An 18,865-nucleotide genomic window follows, 5' to 3' on the forward strand; every position below is an offset into this window, starting at 1 on the left:
TTATTAGTATAAAGTTTTATCCAGTGTTTTCTTATATGTATCCTCTATACACGTAGCTATGACTTCTGTCACATTATTAACGTTAATTGTTGTTTCTCTGTTTTACTAGAATATGTTTAATGAATGTCAATGTATTGGTCTTTTCAAATTAAAAGATTTTGGTTTGAATAATGATCACTATTAATTTTTTGTTGGATGTTTGCTTTCTTGTATTAATTTTGACTTAATATTAATTAGTATTTGTATTTTCTGTTTTTAATTGTTTATTTTTAAATATGTTCATTTGAATATTTAATTAATTTATTTTCAGTCTATTTTTAAATATATGTAGTTAGAGTAAAATATATTCTTTGGACTATGCTTTAACTGTTATACAGATTTTAATACGCAAGATCATCACTAATGTTCATTTCTAAGTAGGCTGTGATTTTAGTTAAGTTTTCCTCTTCATCCCAAAAAACCACTTGGGCAAAAGATTCCAAATGAACATATTTCTTTTGGATATCTATTTTTTTTTAATTTCAAAATTTTGTTTTTTTAACTCAGTGAATAGAGCCTATGTGATTTTGCTTTTTGAAATTTATTAAGATTTCCTTTGTCATCAAATTCAAGGTTAATGCTTTTGAATGTTTCATGGATGGTGAAAAGAGTGTCTATTCTCTAAATAAATTTGATTATTCTTGGTGTGTATGTTACTTGAGTCCTCTAAGTTTTACTCCATTTTACTTCTGCTGCTCTTAGAATACAATTCACTGGCTATTCAACATCTACTAATGCTATTATCTCACATATTACTTCATCTGAGGCTGTTAGAGTTAGGGAACCACCCAACATGTATTTTGAAAAAAGAAGAAAGAAAAACAAACAAACAGACCTCAGTTGACCTCTGAGAATAAATGTGCTGGTTGAGTTCTAAGGAATCAGGAAATAGGAAGAAAGTGAATAATAAAACAAAGCAAGACTTCCCATGGTTCAGAATAATAGCTCTGAAAGTGATGCTATAACTGTATTAATTCATATTTTCTGCTCTAAAAGCCTTAGGAGATCATCATGGAAATAGCAATTAATTTTCAAGACTAAAAGAAAGTATGTACAAATTATAAATTTTATGTATGTCATAATATTTCCAAAATGTGTTCCATAAAGCTCTACTCTGAGACTACTGAGAGAGAGAGAGAGAGAGAGAGAGAGAGAGAGGCTTTCAAAGTTAATGTATATTAGCAAATTTAAAGACTGGCAAGTTCTATGGTGAAGGCAACCATTTAATTTGAAGTTATTATGTTTTCCAAAATTTTAAAACTCTAAAAACTTTCATTTTATGAAACACCTATTACTATTTAGCAGTTCAGAAAAACCAACTTACTGTTTCATGCGATTTTCATGAATATACATTTACATAATATATTATATTAGATTAACCTATTATAGAAATGTAATAGTTAAGAAAAGCTTTATATCAATGAGTAAAAATACAAGCTGGGTATAAATAAGTCAAATGTTTCTGATATATATATATATATATATATATATATATATATATATACACATATATGTGTGTGTGTGTGTCAGATGATATATATATATATATCAGATGATATATGTATATATATATATATATATATATATATATCAGATGATATATAACGATATATTATATATATAGTTAACATAACCTGTCTCTATAAAATGCTTATATAGGTCATATGCCTCAAAAAGGCTTATATGTCTTGGCAAAAATAAATGTCTTTGGTCTGCAGTAAAAGTTAACTTAAAATATTTATTCTTGTTGAGGATAAGCTAAGTTTTCCTGTAAATACTTTTGGTTTAGGATTTTAAGAATGTTCAGAGAAGCTGAGTTTAAAGGGTTTCTCATAGAATTTCACTATTAAAATTATTCTCAAAAAATAATAAACAGGGTGAAAGGTAGTAATTTATTTTGAATTTTGAAATACTTTGAGAAAAACCTGTAAATACTATGCTTTTGTTTAAGGAGATAAGTTCATTAATATAATCCTGTCCATTTACCTGTCTCTGTTGCTTGCTACCATAAAAATGTCAATGTTTGAGAATTGCTTATTTTTTTAAAAGTGATCATTCATGTACAGTATAACCAAAAAATGGACCAACATTCAGCATAGATTATTACAGAAGAAAAACATCCGTTCTATGGTGCTTAAGGTCAGTTTTCTAAGTCATCCTAGATGGACAGTTCCAAAGTTGCATATGAGTTCAAATATCAGTAGGCTACCCTCCAATGAGGTATGTTTTAAGTTAGACAAGAATAGCTCCACAAGTAACACTGGATATAACATATTTAAGCTGCCTGCTGAATATTGACTGTATATGTTGCCGCTAATAATAGATAATACCTATTGAGCATTTAGCATATACAAAGAATAATGGAAAGGAAATAAATTTCACAGGTTATTGTAACTCACTTCTTCATTTAAGGAAAGAGGAATTGAATTATAGAGAAGTCATGGGTAATTTAGCCAAGTTCATATGGGACAATGTAATAGACCCTGACTTTTAATTCAATGTCATTTCTATTGCATTAACTGATTTTGGCTGGCCTTCCATGATTCTATGGAGTCTCACAAGACTCTTTTGATCTTTAAAAGATAATTTTGTGTATGCAGTCTTGATATCTTACCTCAACCTCAAGTTTATATAAACATATGTTCATTTGTATTACTTCGGAATAGAAGACACCAAAACAAGAAAGTCTGACAAAGCACAAAAAATGGATCAAACATATTTTGTATCAATTTCCATATGTGCTATAAGAATATGTGTGTATATTATATGTGTATAAATAATACAATGAAGGGAAGTGGAGAGAAGCTGTATTTTAAAAGTCTACATTGTCTTTCTCTCCCACACATTAAACATCTCGCCTACATTATGCTTTTAGGTTTTAGCTAATTTGTGTCCAGGGAGTGTAAATTTGCTTGCTTAAGAATCCATTCAAGTAAAAAGTGATTTGACAAGTAAAATCTTTTCTGGGAATATTATATATGTATTCCCATAGATGCACAGAGAAACACAAATACACCCACAAAAACATGTATAGATGGACCCAAAAGTGAAATACCTACATAGATGTGTGTATCTGTATACATGTACATATATCTACACATACAATCTATGTTAGTACTTTTGTGATACATTGATTAACACAGATAACTGTGGAATTATATCTATAACTTATAGTCCCAGACATAAAAAAAACAAGGTATATTCCCTACATGTTTCCTTGTTTTTAAAAAAGTATTATGTCTTAAAAAGTGTTTGTCAATTTCTTTGGGGACAGCATCTCTGGTTGGTATGTGGTTGGTTTATGTTTTTATTTTAATATACTGTCTACAGGCTACTTTGTAAACTCCATAATTCAAAAGTGTAGATTATTCAGAATTTAAAATTAAATAAGAGTGTTGCTCTTTTTTCTGGGCCTGAGAAAACACTGTTAAGACAACATTCTAAACATTTAAGGGGAAGAATCTTAAAGTCATATCATAGTTTCTTTTTTAATGTTTTTCAAAAAGTAACTGACTTCACAAACACCAACTATAACATGATTTAGACAACTGAGAAACAGGCAAGTGTATTTTAAAATGCTAAAATAAAACACGTTTGTACCAGTACAAAGAGAAACAATACTGATAAAAATGTTAAACTTTATGAAAAAAATCATTTGCAATTCACATCAAAATAATTTAACATTCTCTATTGTTTTAATAGTACAAGCTGCAACAACAGAAAAACAGTTACGCGCACACAATTTTAAAACCAAATCAGTTGTAAGTGCAGAAAAAAGTAAGTACAAGCACTTGTAGCCCACACAAATCTTTTAGGATTGGCACCACCTCCCTAAAACATCTATATTCTATATAGATTTTCTAATTACAACACCACCAGCAGCTGCCATTGAAATCTAGAAATACACACAATATACATAGTATATTTGTTCACATTGGGAAGATCAGTGCAATGCAGCCAACTATTTTATACATGCCTCATTCTTCAACAGATAGAGAATCTCCCAGGCCTCAGACCCTCTTTAAATTCTGATTTATCTTTATGCTTTTCACTGATCTGTATTTTTTCACAGTATAAAATTGTAAATGGTAACTATAGAGATTCTGACAGCTTGAGGGTTATTAATAAGCTGTGGCTAAATGTGAACTCAGATAATACCTTTGAAGTCTCCAAAACATGTACATTTTGCTGGGAGACTAGCATAGGAAATGTTTTTATTTATTTTTTATTTTTTTCTTAATAAGTATTTAATTCCTGGCTTGGAAGTCACAGAACTGCAGCAGAGCCATTATACAATTCATTTACAGTCAGAAATAGCTCCTAGTGTTCCTGATCACTTGCTGGTAACAACATTAGCTTGGGGAAGACTGTTACTATCAAGACTTAGCACATTTGGGGATGTGCTTTTCTGTTTTGCTTCAGTCAAATCTCATGTGGTTCTCCTTTCTACACTTCCTTTCTGTCCCCCACCCCTAACTTAGAGAGATGGTTCTTCCCAATCCAGATATGGTCTTCTCAGGCTGACCCCACTCCTCTCCCAAAATCAAAGAATGAGTAGACTGCTTAGATAGTCCATATAAATTGATCAAACCAGGTTTCTTCTTTCTTCCTTCTTCCTTCTTCCTCCTTCCTCTTTCTTCCTTCCTCCTTCCTCCTTCTTCCTTCTTCCTTCTTCTTTTTTTCTTCCTGGGACCAAATTGTCCTTTAGGGCCACTTTTCTGAAACTTTGTATTTCACTGTACTTTCCCCTTCCTTTTAGTCCCGACTGAATTATCACTGGGAACCAGGAACAGATTGTTTTCAAGGAAATTCAATGAAAATAGATACCCAAATGAGTTGTGAAGTTCATATCCTAGCCCTAGAATGAATATTCAGTTCGCTTTGTATTGTAGAGTTATTACTTGGAACCTGTATTAGAATTGGCAAAGAGACAGAGTTAGCATCATTCCAAAATAAAAGATCTCAAGAATGCATTACTAATAGTATGTATTATACAATGTATTGAATGAAATGGCAAAGGGTATAGAAATACAGAGAAAAATGCATCATGTTCTCTAATTGGATAAATTATTTCTCTTACAGTTGACTGTAATTTCATATGGAATTATCACATGCTAATTTATTTTCATTAAATTTTAATTTCTAATGAATTTTTTCATACAGTAGTGTGCTTTTTAAAGAAATATGTTACAAAAAGTTAGAAAAGGAATTTGATCATGGATTAAGTTGAAAAAAATGTCCGTCTATTGGTCAATACAGTGAAACCTGTACTTGAGAACAAAATGGAAATCAACATAGGCTTTTATGAAACAAATTTTAAAACTTAGATAGTAGAGCATACTGAGAAAGGTTTCAATGTCTAACAAGTCAAGACAGTAATCCCCAGGTGAATGTTCTTTTGATGAGGATCCAGGGATAATAATACCTCAAAATATTTACATTTTTTGAAGTAGAGGCAAACATTGTTTTCAGTGGAGCCATAAAACTTAGATTTGCTCTGTTTCAAGGGTGTCATTATAATATTTGGGATCAGGGTGATCTGATGATGTTATTTTCAAATCTGTCATAGAAGGTTCAATTTAATGTATATGTTAGTAAATTAATGTTAACTTTTAATATTTCATATTGGGATATTTGATTTAAAATGTAATCTAGGAACAGGTATCAGGAAAGAAAAATTAAGCAGTATGTTTATAATAGCTTTTAAAAGTGGAGAATGTTAAATTATTCCAATGGATATATTTCCATTTCTTAATTCTTTAAGTGGATGTGAAATAACAAAATACATACCAAAATAAGGATATTGAACAAAATGAAAAGGTTTTACTTATTTTTCTCTCTTCCAAAAATATACTTCTGCCTCATAGCAAATCTTTTTCATAAGGCTATCTTTAGTATAAGGCTCGGTCAAGTGAACTTTAAATTTATAGGACACCTCCTCCTTTTATTACTATCCTTATTTAAAAAAAAATAAAAATGGCACCTGAGGATAGCTGTAATGGGAGGAAGAAGGAGATGATAGTAAATGCATGTCTTGAGCTATGAATTCTATCTATCAGTCTATCAAAGCACATGTATTTCTATTATAACTTTAAATCTCTTTTGTGCAGTATTTAAAAAGTGACAGTATGAAGTATACAAAATCATATTAATGATTATTTTTGAAAGGAAAATAATAATCACTTTGTCTCTTTTTGGAATGGCTAAGAAAGATTGTGTGGTTTATATTTATTAAGGTTCCTCTGTTTTCAGTATTTTGTATTGCTTTGAAAAAATATTCCACATTTGTCACAGTTTATAGCTGCCCTGTTTAAGCAGCCAAGAAAAGTTAAAATGACTGCCTACTGGCATGGCTAAATTTCTGCTCAGCCGACTTGACACAGTTTAAGTTTTCCAGTGTGTTAAGACTGCATTAATTTTTTGAACAGTCCCTATGATCGTGACAATGTCTTCATTGGGTCCATGGACCATTCTTCCAGTGGTGGGACTTGAAAAGAGCACAGGAGCTTTTTGTGCATCAGGTTCTCAAAAGAAAGGAATGAAGAGCCCAGATGCATATGTTAATATTTTAACTGGCAATGCTAACTAACGGAACAGCATTCGTAAGGAGGAGTGGCCACATTTTATGAAAGAGATAGCTTAGCTGGAGCTTAAGAATTATTATTATTATTATTAGTATTATTATTAGTATTATAAAGAGAATTTCCAGCTACACAACGCACCTCAGTGAGGGAATTACAAAACAGTATTCCAGAAAATATTTTTTTGCTACTCCAGTATTGATTGGCAACATGGTGAAATAGTCAAGAAATCTTCCACTGGTTTTGTTGATTAATGGAGGTGAATTGAAATAACTAGGTGGAATCCCGGATGCAGGCTTTTGAAAGAGGATTTCACAACCAAATTGGAGAGGAAAGTCTCTGGAAAAAGCCCTGCATACTTCAGCGCAGCAGTCATTATCCAGTTGTGTGATATGTCTGGGACACATTCACAATGCCTCAGTTAATACCGGGCCCAAGTTACTGTTTTTCAAAGTCTTTAAAGGAAAAACAAAAGAAAGAAAAATTAAAAATAAAAAAGGGAGAGAGAAAGCTTAACGTTTTGGTCCCAGATTTTGAGTTTGTTAGAAAATGTACATTCATGTTTGATGCATCAAAGAATCTTCTGGGAAAAGAACTAAACAAACAAAACGTTTTACAATTGCTTATTAACTATGCTTTCCCCCTCCATTATGCTGTTTCACACTCATTGCTTCCCTAGAGCAAAGCACTTGATATGTAACTGTTTCAACAGACTCCTTGTCAGCCCTCAAAAATATAAGCAGTGTTTCTTAAAAGCCCATGTTTTCTAAGGCCACTAGAAGAAAATCTGCCAAAAGACTTGTAGTTGGTGTCTTCGTCGGTCGGTGGATGTTAATTAAATAGCACTGTTAATCTCATGTTTCCACTACGGGTTTACTAGGCATCTTCCACCTCAGGTCCTAACCAGGCGACTATGCTTGTCCCTGTGTCTGTGTGAACACCGGCTGTCTCAGCTCCGTTCGCAGGATCCAGCGTGGTTTCCAATGTCACTCACAACGACGAGGAGCTCTGAGTGTAATCTCTTATGATCAGTGTGTCATATTTGGGAGACGATGGGATACAGAGGGCCGACTCGGAAACTGGAGAGTTGGGGGTCGTACTCCCCGAGTCCACCGAGTCTCTGAAGGGGGATGGAGGGGTGAGAGCCACCAACTCCTCCAGGTCCGGCTTGGCAGCCGCGGCCTCGGGCCCGCCCGCGGGGGTCTCGCGGGCAGCGCCCCCAGCGGGCGTGGCGGTGGCAGCGGGCTGCGCGCCGGCCGTGACCTCGATGGCGGGCAGAGGCTGGATTTCGGCGAACGTCGTCATGGTCGTGGGCAGCTGGATCTCTTTGGGGATCAGGTAGGAGGAGCAGAGCGGGGCCCCCACGCTGGGGCCAGGAGCCGCGGTGGACAGCATCATGGAGTTGAGCTCGCTGATGTTGGCGGTGAAGCGGGTCACCACGCTGCTGATCTGCTCCATGAGCGAGCCCTGCGAGGAGCTGCTGCGCGCCGCGGGCTCCGACTGCAGCGACGGCACGTCGTCGTCGGTGCGGCTGGCTGAGCCCGCTCGGTGGCTCAGGGTGCTGATGGGCGACGGCGAGCGCGGGCGCACCGGCGCGGGGAGGCGCTCCTCGGTCTCCGCTACCTCGTACAGCGCTTTGGAGCCGGCGTCCGGAGGCTCCGACCCGCCGGGATTAGCGGCCGCCGAGCAGCTAGCGCTGCCCGTGACCCCGGCGCTGGCGCCCGCGCCCGCGCCTCCCGCGTTCAGGCCGCGGCTCTCCGTGCTTTTGGGGAAGGGCTTGATGACGGCCGTTTGATTGGGATTCTCTTTCTTGTTGATGTGGATGGACAGCCGCTGCCACAGGTGCTGCCCCCGGCTGCTCCTCTCGTTCTGGGCCCACGTGACGGATTTTCCATTGGAGCTGCGGGGAGAAGACAGACAGATGTGACTCAGCGAGGCCCCCGGTGGTTTTCCCAGGGGTGGGTGGTTATGGGGTTTGGATTGGGAAGGACTTTCTGTGTTCTATCAGGAAATAAGGCATCAAAAGGACACCATGGAAAGAGACCTCGGAAGTGGATTTTCTTTGTAATGTAACGCTTCTTTTTTATATCTGGCCTTCCGTTTATCATTTCCACGAAAGTGTGTCAAAGGGGTTATTAGGTAGGATGAAGGAGTATTTATGGGTTCCGCGATAGTTCTTAGCCCACCGGGGAGTGCAACAGCTGGTTATACTGCAAACAGAAACGAGGGCTTGCAGTATTGTGATTGAGTCCAGAAGTGCCTGGTACAGGCCGAAGTTGGCAGCCTCTGAAAGGAAACGTTAGAACTAGGACCTCAACTCACCAACCTAGTCATCAAAGCGGAGAGAAGAGGTAAGAGTCAAGGGTTACCAGGAAGTAGACAGTGGTTCCAGTTCAGTTTTTATTCAGCAAGGCCAATGGTTGGTGTATTTAACTAGGGATTTCTGTCTGAACTCTTGACTTTCAACATAGTTTTACTTAGTCTGGCTTATCTGTTGGAAAATACAAATTCAGTAAACATACAGGAAGTTATAATTAATTAGAACTTTTCTACTTCACAGAAATTTTCCTCACACATTTATTTCAGGTCTAAAACTTGAAATAACAATCCCGAGAGAATATGCAGTATATTGCCTTTGGCACCTAGCATATTGCTTTCAAATTAGGGTCTTGATGAGTGTTGTCTGACAGACATGATTCCTAAAGGCCTTTTTCCCTCTTCCCTTCTTGGTTCCATCCTGGGGTCTGAAAGCTTCTCTGATGAGGATGCAATTGGAGCTTCAGCCTCAGAGACTGACTTACTGCAAAAAATGACACAACAGCCTCTGAAGCTACAGACTCTCTGCTAGGAACCTCATGTATGGTCAGAAGAGGATGGGGCCTAACCTTCAGGGATGGCACATGGAGAGATCTGGGTGTGATTTCTCATCACAAAGGAATTCAAGATCTCTGTAACCAAGGGTCTGTCATGTCCAGATAGCTGTGTTCTAGGTGACCAAGAGATAGCTTTGGGCAGTCTGTGGACAAAAGGCTTTGGCCACCCAATCTGATCATCTCAGCAAATGATTATTAAACTCAATTGTGCCTAAAACTCTTCTAGAGCACTTGCCAAATATCCCAGGGCAGGACCCCAAGAGATTCTGATAATCTGGATTGGGTTCCAATGATTGATGCATATTACAAGCATTCTGCACCCCTGCTATCCAAAGTGATTCTGCAACAGATATTTCACAAACGGAGAAACTCTTAACAGGGAGCTGTCCTTTCTCTCTGGGTTCCTATTGCTCCCTTGGCATCCTGGAGGAGGCCTAAACAGAGGGCTGACCTGCCTTTGCCAGGCAAGGACTGAATTGTGTTTAGAGCATCCGTACATTGGGGCTGTCTGACTGCAACTGCCAGATCTACTCTGCCTGAGACACCCAACTCCCTTGATAACAGACCGTGGTCTCTGCAGCCCCTGTAACAAAATGATTTCTGCCTCTTTTCCCCACTGCTTCCCTTCCCATTTCTTCATCTGTTCGTTTCCACTTTGTGGTCTTCCTTTCTCCATTTCTACCTTTGAACTCTCATTCCATTCAGTCTATACAACATACTGCAACCTGGGGTACCTCCGAATTCTGGAATGTGAGATGTCCTTCACTCCCACCCCTCTTCCTGAAAAGGATGGACAGATTATTTCCAGGTTTGGAGGTTGCTGTGCATCTTCAGTAGCAGAAAGGGCCCTGCCAACCTGTTACCTTTCGTTTCAAGGAGAGTTTCAGGGTTTGTTTTTACGTTTTGTATTAATCTGACCTGCCACCTTTTATGTTTTTAGTGTATTACTTTTCTTCTTCCCACGTGTGCACTAACTCCTGGAACATGACACAGAAGAAATGGGCCAGGTTATTTATGGGATTTGATTGGGAGGGTAGTTGCCAACAAACCCCTTTCTCTCCTACCTACAGGATAAGAAACAAGCATGTTGGGAGGACAATTAATCTTTCAGGTCTCTGAGGCTACTTTCAATACAAAACATGGTCTAGAAGCTAGAAGTATAACTGGATTTATTCTCCAAGTTTTACTCTAGGGAGCTAAGTTCTAGCTCCCGGCACAGAAGTTTTTATGGCATATAACTTTGGATATAAACAATGACAGTCTTTGGGATCACATGTAGCCATGCCCAAAAACGTGACAGCAGATTGTAAAACCTTTGGATGAATGTGTGAGAAAGAAACTATCCTAACAAACCAATCTGCAGGAAATATTGACATCCTTTCCATCCAGGCCTTTGCTCACAGTGCCCATTGTCATGTGGGAGAGAGAGCACCAGACAATCTGAGTAACAATGGAAATGGACAGAGGAGACGCCAGAGAAATGGAGTCCAAATCTGAGTACTTCATTTTTCATTTCTTAGGTAATAAAATACTTTTTTTTCTACAACTAGAAACCTTTTTGTAAAAGCAACTTCTGACATCAGCCTGTTTATTAGTAGAATGTAGTTTCCATGAAGACAGGGAACTTATCTGTCTTGTTCATTGACACAGCAGAATCTTAATAAGCATTTGATGGATGGATAGGATTCTCAAGCTAACAGGGCCATTGTGTGGTGTTCTGGAAAAGGCAATGGACAAAGGATCCTAAAATCTGGGTTCTAATTCTGGATCTGTCAGCCTGGATACTTGGAAAATAAAAATCTCTTTAAAAGGGTTTGGTAAGAAGGTATGTAAGGATTAGTTTTTACATTCCTTATGAATACTACATTTCAGAAAATAAAAACAATACTCCGTGCTGTTTTGAGCTCTGGTTTGAGGAACAGAAAATTCAGTGCAAAGTAAAATATATGGTAAATTCATAAATATTTCTGGTTGTTTCTCTTTAACCTGACCAACTCTTAACAAGAATTGGAGTTCGATATGGTTTCATCTGTGGCCTGTCTTCTCATCCTGAGTTGTATCCTTGCACTATCACATCTACTGCATTAAATTCCACATTATTTCTTTTCCACATTTTGCTTCTTCCTGAAATGCTCTTTCATTGTGCTCAGTCTTCTCTGCCTTTTCTTCCTTTTAGCCTAAGTACTTCCTATCTTTTTTTTTTAATGTCACCTTAATTGCCTTTTCTTGAAGAATGCTTTCCTGACCCCACCCATGACTAGGTTAGGTTCCCATAGTCCCTGCATTAGGCACTTGATAACTCTTTCTCGTATGTGCTTCTTATTGCTGGATGGAGTGTTATGAAGGCACAGGCAGAGGGTTCTTTGTTGCCTGCTATGTCCATAATACCTAGTGCATTGCCTAGAACATAGTAAGTGGTCAATAACATTTTGGGGCAAGTGATTGAATGGATAAATGCATTTCATTTAAAAAAATCATACTGAATTATATTTTCTGTTAGAATTAAGCTTTAAAAATAATTCAGTATTAAGGAAATTCTCTTTTTGTCTTCTGGATATATCTTTTTTTTATATAACTCACTGCACTGAATAGTCCTCAGTGTATACAGATAAAAGAAATTTCATTAAGTATGAAAGCACAGGTCTTGATATTTACCATGAAAATCACAAAAGAAGTGTTTATTCCTTTTTTGTAATTCACATATATCTGTTTTAGTGAAATTTCTCAGAGATGAAAGCTTATTGAGGCAGTATAGCAGAGGACCCAGAATGTGGGTCCAAAATCTGGCCTGAGTGACATTGGGCAAATCACTTAACACTTTGAGACTCTGCTTATTGGTGAAAAATGGAAGAAGTAAACATCCCCTGCCCTCCTCACATGATTTCTGGGAGGAACCCAACATGATTTCTGGGAGGAACCCAAAGAGTAATACACATGAGGGTACTTTATTAAGCAAAGCATTATTGCCTCTGCAAGGCATTATTTACCACCATCAAACCTTCATTCAATCAAGATACAATGTTTTTTATTATTACTTAGGCTGATAATTTATTTTTTTTAAATCATCAGGATTGTACATATGTCTAAGAGGCCTGAGGTAAGAAAAAGGAAAGGGAATTTTTCCTTACCTGTCTATATCATTTCACCTTCTGGACATTGGAAAAGAAGGAGGAGGAAAGAGGAATAGAGGAGAGACAGGACAAATTGTTGTTTACATCTGTAAAGGAGGACAAACTGGCCAAAACAATAATGCAACAACAAAAACACTAAAAAACCTTCTTGTTGTTTCCAACCACCAATTAACCTTTTTGCCAAATATAATATTATGTAATTAATCTATTGTTTTATTGTTTATTAAATTTTCTCATTGTTTCTGAAAAAAAACAAAACATTTCTGTAATGTTTGTTGAGGGCTAGGGTTTCTTTGTGTAATTTTTTAAAAATATTTTGAGTTTGCCACAATGACATCTTACATCTTTCTCACAAGTTTATTTTCCTCCTCCTTCTTTTCTATGTGGGACACAAATTATTTAATTTAAGCCACTTCTGAATGCAAGCTTAATGACTTCTCCCCATTTCTCTATCCATCTGCCCAAACCTGCAGAGAAATTTCCCATGGCACACCATCATTAGGAAGCAAATGTTAATACAGAGAGAGTTTGGCCATTAAAAAAAGTCAATGGAATTTAGAATTTTTGCATTTATTTTAAATGGCTGTTGAATGGTCTGTGTGGTGTTTTCCTCAGAACTTGCTTAGCGTTTTATTAATAGCACATAAGGAATTAAAATTCTCAGAGTATTTCATTGAATAGGTAAAAAACAAAACTAAGCCCTTATTCTCTCTTTTGTTATGTGGCTTATTAGTACCTTCATAAGTTGCAGTTTCAGAGCATCAGAATAAGCAAATGTATTTTGTGAAAATTAACAAATTCTTTTTATAAAAAAGTTATCTTAGTTACTAAACCTCTCGGTGATTTGGAGCCTGAGGGGTAGGCAGAAGAGAGGTATAGTATAATTTTGAGCTTCCTAATACAACAAGTATTAAAACAAAACAAAACAAAAACCTTGGAACATCATTAGCAAATATGTCTTTGGAATGACATCAGAAAATCATTAGATCAATAAGAGAATTTCATAAATTAAGAATATTATAAACAGAAATTTGCAATTGCAGTTCCAGTTTATGCTTACTTTACTCAACTTTTTATCAATACATTTTACTTTCAAAAATTTGCTTTAAATTATGAAGTGAAATACAGTTTTTAAAAGATACTGAGGAATTTGATATTGTTTATATTCAGACATTCTAAATTAGGTGGAAACAGTTCTTTCTGAGCCTCACTTAAAACCTAATGTCTTGATTTTGACAATTACACTGAGAAATACACCATAATATATAAGAATGTGGCAGAATCATTTATATAAATTTCCCCAGTTACAGCACAAATGGATGTAGATAGCTATCTTACTGACAAAAACAATCTAAATGGCCATGATGATATATGCATTAGAGATGTATGTATAGAGAAAACACTCGAGTAAATGGAAATGAAGTCAAGGACTAAATTACCTAATACAGACACATAATCAAAACAATAGCACCTTATATTTGCGTAGTGCTTTATAAAGCACTTTTAGGAACACGCTGATTGTTGAAGGTAGATAGGATCAACATTTTTATCCCCCTTTCAAAAATGATAAAACTGAAGCTCAGTGAGATTAGATGATTTGCCCAATATTACACAGTTAGGAAATGGCAAAGTGGAACTAATACTGTATCACAATTTTCAGTTCCATTTTTCCATGACAGTACACTGTCTCTAATTTGCTTTTTGAAGTGAGGAGTTCTCCTTATTCCATGGAAGACAAGCCTCAGATGCTACCTGGTGATGATATGTGTTCTTAAGTAGATAGTCCTTTGATTGACAGTCTCTGTTATGCTATGTCTCTCTATGTTTCTTAATCATGTACTTTGCAGTCTCAAGAAAGCACCCTATATATCTCTCTTTGGTCATTAACTCAAATAGCACAGGGTGATCAAGCCCCAACGTTTGTCAAGGATAATGAATGGATGGCTTGATGATGAAGGCACTTCAAGCTTACCATATAAATTCATATTACACGGCCTTTTCAGCCTTTTTTTTTCATGCTGTCATCTAATAAAAGACAATTGTCCTATATGTAGCACACTTGATTCCTACCCTGATAGTTCTGTGATTTTCTCTCTGAATTATTTGGAATACCAGTAAATGAAAATAATTGCAAGCATAATCTTAAATCTGCACCATTAGTTGGTATTTTAACTAATTTGGGAACTGACGACATGTGATACTTTCACAACAAATGATTTTATTCATCAGTGCTTTTTGATATTGTGGCTGAGAGTTATTGGTATAAAAGATTTCCCTCAAAGAGGGTAAAATCAAATCCAAGAAAGAAGATACATACAGAAGAAGACTAACAATATGAGTTACTCACAGTATTGTTATAGAAAGAAGTTGTTTTTCTTTTTCCTAAGACCGTGAAATGAGGAAGCAGATGGGCAGGTTGGAATGGTGCTAAGTGTGAAGAGAGTGAGGAATGGTGGAGCTTGGGAACAAGCAGCTCATTTAGTTTCCGTAGACTACAGATAACAAGGGATTCAAACCTTCAAGAGGAAGAAACCATTTCCAGCAAGAGGGGAGGGCATGGCCTGTGTATGCTGCCTGCTTATGGGAGACAGATTACATATAGGCCTTGAATAATTAGTATATTATGGCAAAATACAAAAAGAGAGTGCTAGGCATTGGCTTCCAGGAGGAACAGCAATGACAGAAGTTCAGGGATCCATAAGGAATTTTCTAGAGATAAGCAGTAGGGCAGTTGGACTGTGTCGGGATGGAGTAAGACTTTAAAGGCATCAGAAGGTAGAGTTTGGACTCTAAAAATTCTTCCTGGCCACCCCTTACCCACCAGGATCTTCTTTCTTCTCCTTTCTTTTGCTATTTAAATAACTCAGATACAGATGTAATCTACATGCTTGACCAATAAATGAATGAATATATAAAGAAATATTCATGGCTTCTTTTCTATGTTATTTTTCAACTGTAAATATTCTATTAATATTTTATATATTTGATCTTCTTTCTTGAACTCAACACAAATAATTGAACGCAGGAACCATGCCTTAATCTCTCCTGTAAACCCACACCCCAGTTTTATCTATTGACCTTATTCCTCATCTGGCCCCAGTCCTGGTCCTACTTCAGGAAAATGTTAAGGCCAAATTAATATTTATCTGTTACTTTAACTAGTCCTCTAGGCAATGAGGAACAAAGAAGATTGACACAAATAAAATACTGGTGTCTGGGATAGACTTAAGAGCTTGTTTTCATAGTGCAGGGATGCAGTTAAGATGCTGACAGGTGTGATGAAAATGAGGATGGAAAGGAAGATACTGACAGAAAAACTATTGTGAAAGAAAAGACGTTTGTCTTTGCCCATAAGGTTTTTCTTGTTGGTGTTAGAGGAATTCAGAGAAAAGTCTGCTCACTGGGGAAGAAATTTCAAGGAAGGATTTGCAAATAAAATGGAGCTTAATGAGGCCTTATAGCCTGGGGAATCTTAAAGTAACATGGATAAACAAAATCCAATTAATATGTGTATTGCATATATGGCAAAGAAGCTAGTTCCACATGCTTACTCTCATGAAACCCTTCCAACATCCTCCCTTGTGAGATGGAGTTTCCCCTCTCTTTTAAGTAGCTGGGGAGGGAGCATGCTTCTGTGATAATTTCCCCAGAGCACACCCCTTTCTAGGTATTTAGTCCCTAGTAAAATCCTTGTGGGAGGAGAAGCACTAGGCCTTATTTTAACCTCTCTTTGGTTTAACGGCAACAGGTGACCTTTCAAAATGTGACATATCCTTTCAGGGTGGGTTATTAAAGTGCCTAATGGTTCTAATACAACTGCTACTTCCCCTAAGTCGTCATAAAGAGAAAGCATCTGATAAAGGATGTAATGCAGGAACGTGTGCCAAAGCAGAGACATTTTGTTGGATCACCACAGTTTTCTTTTTCAAATTGAACTATTTCTTATGATCCATAATTCAGTAATCTGGACTCAAACCTCCTCAAAACTAAACTACACCTTATACTGAGATTTAACTTCTTTTTTTTTTTTTTTTTTTGAGATTTAACTTCTAGGCTTCATGTAAAGTGCTTCAACTAAGATTAGAGGACTTTTTTTTCTAAAATAGGAAATGTTTTTTTCCCCCCAGGAATCACTACAAAGCCCAGATTACAATTGCGTGAAGAGACAAGAAAGAAGACACAGCTGTTTTGTGCCTGTGGGCTGGTATGTCCAGGAAGACTTTGTGGAGGAATCCAGCTTGATTCAACTGTGAAGAAAACATGGGATTGGGATTGATAACAAAGGAGAAGAGAGTTTTGGGATAATAATAGCTCCCATTTGAATAGAATTTACACCTCACAAGGCGTTGTCACCTATATTACTATATTTGACCTTCACGACAGCTGTCTGACATAGCACCTACTGGCTGGTATTTTTCATTGTTTATGAGTCTGTTCCTGCACTAAACTCGGAACACTCTAACAGCAGTGACTACATGCATCTCCTGTGCTGATATGGTATCTGGTGTGCAGTAGGTACACTGGGAGTGTTGGCGAAATAAAATAAGGTCCATCATCTTGAATGCTTCGAATGGAAAGGCATTATTAACCTGTACTATAGATGCAAAAACTGAGACTTATGGAACTTAACTTAGTTGTACAAGTCAAATAAAAGGCAGAACAGCAGTGCCTGAGATCTGACCTTAAATCCAGTCATTGCCACCGTGCAATATTGTCTCTGTGCTAAGTGCTGAGTGCACATGTGAACCAAGGGGCTAACAAGACAGTCCCTTGGGGAGCGTCCAGGGAAATGGCACCACCCAAGGTTGTGTCCATAAAATAACCTGATAATAAGTTCCAAAGCTCTGTATCAACCTTGATCTGAACATCACAGAGATGAATCTGAGGGACCGTAGAATAAGAGGATGTCACAGGATTTTTACAATGGTTTCTGAAAAATGATTTCTGTATAGACAAAAAGCCTCCTTTCAATCCCAATTAAGGCTTCTCAGCTAAAGCATGACACTCTGGCTACAGCTGGAACCAAATTTTCAGGTCTCTTTGACTTTAGAATTTTCACTAAGCCAATATACTATGTAAGTTATTCAATATCCCTGATCTTTATTTTCCTCATCTGTACCATGGAAAGGAAAAATACCTTGCTTATGATGTTTTTGGGAGAACTTAATACATAATATGTGAAGGGGCTACTTACAGAGTCTGATGTAATTACATATATATTAATTACAGTAATGGTAATAATTATTCTTATTCTTATCTGTTTTAGGACATCTCTAAATGTAAGTCAGAACACTGATTTGAAATTGACTTTGGGAAAGAATGAAGAGGAGATGAATGTAGAAGTCCTAATCTATCACTGTGCAGCTGGCTGGCCTCTTTTGTTCTGGAAAGGCAGAATCTTTCTCTTCTGTGGATTCTGAATTTTATATAACTGTGTGTATAGCCCTATCTGAACACTCAGTTCATGTTTATTGTTATTTAGTTTCTATTTCTATTTAGAAACTATTATTTAGTTTCTTAATTCTATTTGCATTGTCATAAACTATAGTAATGATATCTAATGAGGAGTTAATCTGAAGCATACATTGTCCTGTGGGAGAGGGGTTCTTTATTACATAACATTATCTGTTTTTCTGACTCTGTGTCCCAATAGACTACAGATTTTCAAGGGCATTGGTTATTCATTTATTTCCAGTGTCCTGTAAGTGCTTGGCTCATTGTAGGTGCTTAATAAATGAACATTAAATGAAGAAACAAATAATTAAATGAATGAATGGCAAAACAATCCTAACACAGACATCACATTTTGGGGTTACTTTTCAAATCTGAGTTCTTAGTAATTTAATAACTATTGTTATATCACTTTTACCAGCTTCTCTAAGGCTGTATTAAGCATGCCCACTAAAAGCAGATGCTGCATCTACTAGGTGAAAATCAGTTACTCAACTGATTGGAGGTTAACACTTGTTGTGATTGATATCATGACATAGCATTAATAGAAATAACCTGGTGCCACTCGCCTTCCTTCTGGTTGGGGACTGGTTGGGGACTGTAGAGCTATCAATTTCAGTTGACTAAGGGAGCTCTTTCTCAAAGAGGGACTGGGGGTGGTTCCCCAGTGTCTTTGCCTCTCCTTCATGGGGTGCAACGTGAGCACATCAAACAAGACTCCAACTAGCACTCCATTGTGATGCCCCCGCGGAGACAGGAGATAATAACGTTCCCTGTTGAGGTTTTGTGC

At 36.9% G+C, this 18,865-nt stretch overlaps 1 protein-coding gene across 10 annotated transcripts in view; it reads right to left on the minus strand.

Moving 5' to 3' along the window:
* Nucleotides 1–3,458: 3,458 nt before the first annotated feature.
* GRM5 (glutamate metabotropic receptor 5) overlaps nucleotides 3,459–18,865 on the minus strand; it is a 444,875-nt gene continuing 429,468 nt past the window's right edge. For 7 of the 10 annotated variants that reach the window (XM_081064769.1, XM_081064761.1, XM_081064765.1 and 4 more), the window contains one exon: nucleotides 3,459–8,520. In XM_081064769.1, the coding sequence (XP_080920895.1) occupies nucleotides 7,611–8,520 (910 nt within the window). In that variant the 3' untranslated portion in view covers nucleotides 3,459–7,610. The remainder of the gene's footprint in view (nucleotides 8,521–18,865) is intronic. The other 3 variants (XR_013994346.1, XM_081064768.1, XM_081064762.1) reach the window with 3 other exon arrangements.

The sequence above is a fragment of the Rhinolophus hipposideros genome (assembly GCF_964194185.1).
Source record: "Rhinolophus hipposideros genome assembly, chromosome: 10".
NCBI classification, from domain to species: Eukaryota; Metazoa; Chordata; class Mammalia; order Chiroptera; family Rhinolophidae; genus Rhinolophus; species Rhinolophus hipposideros.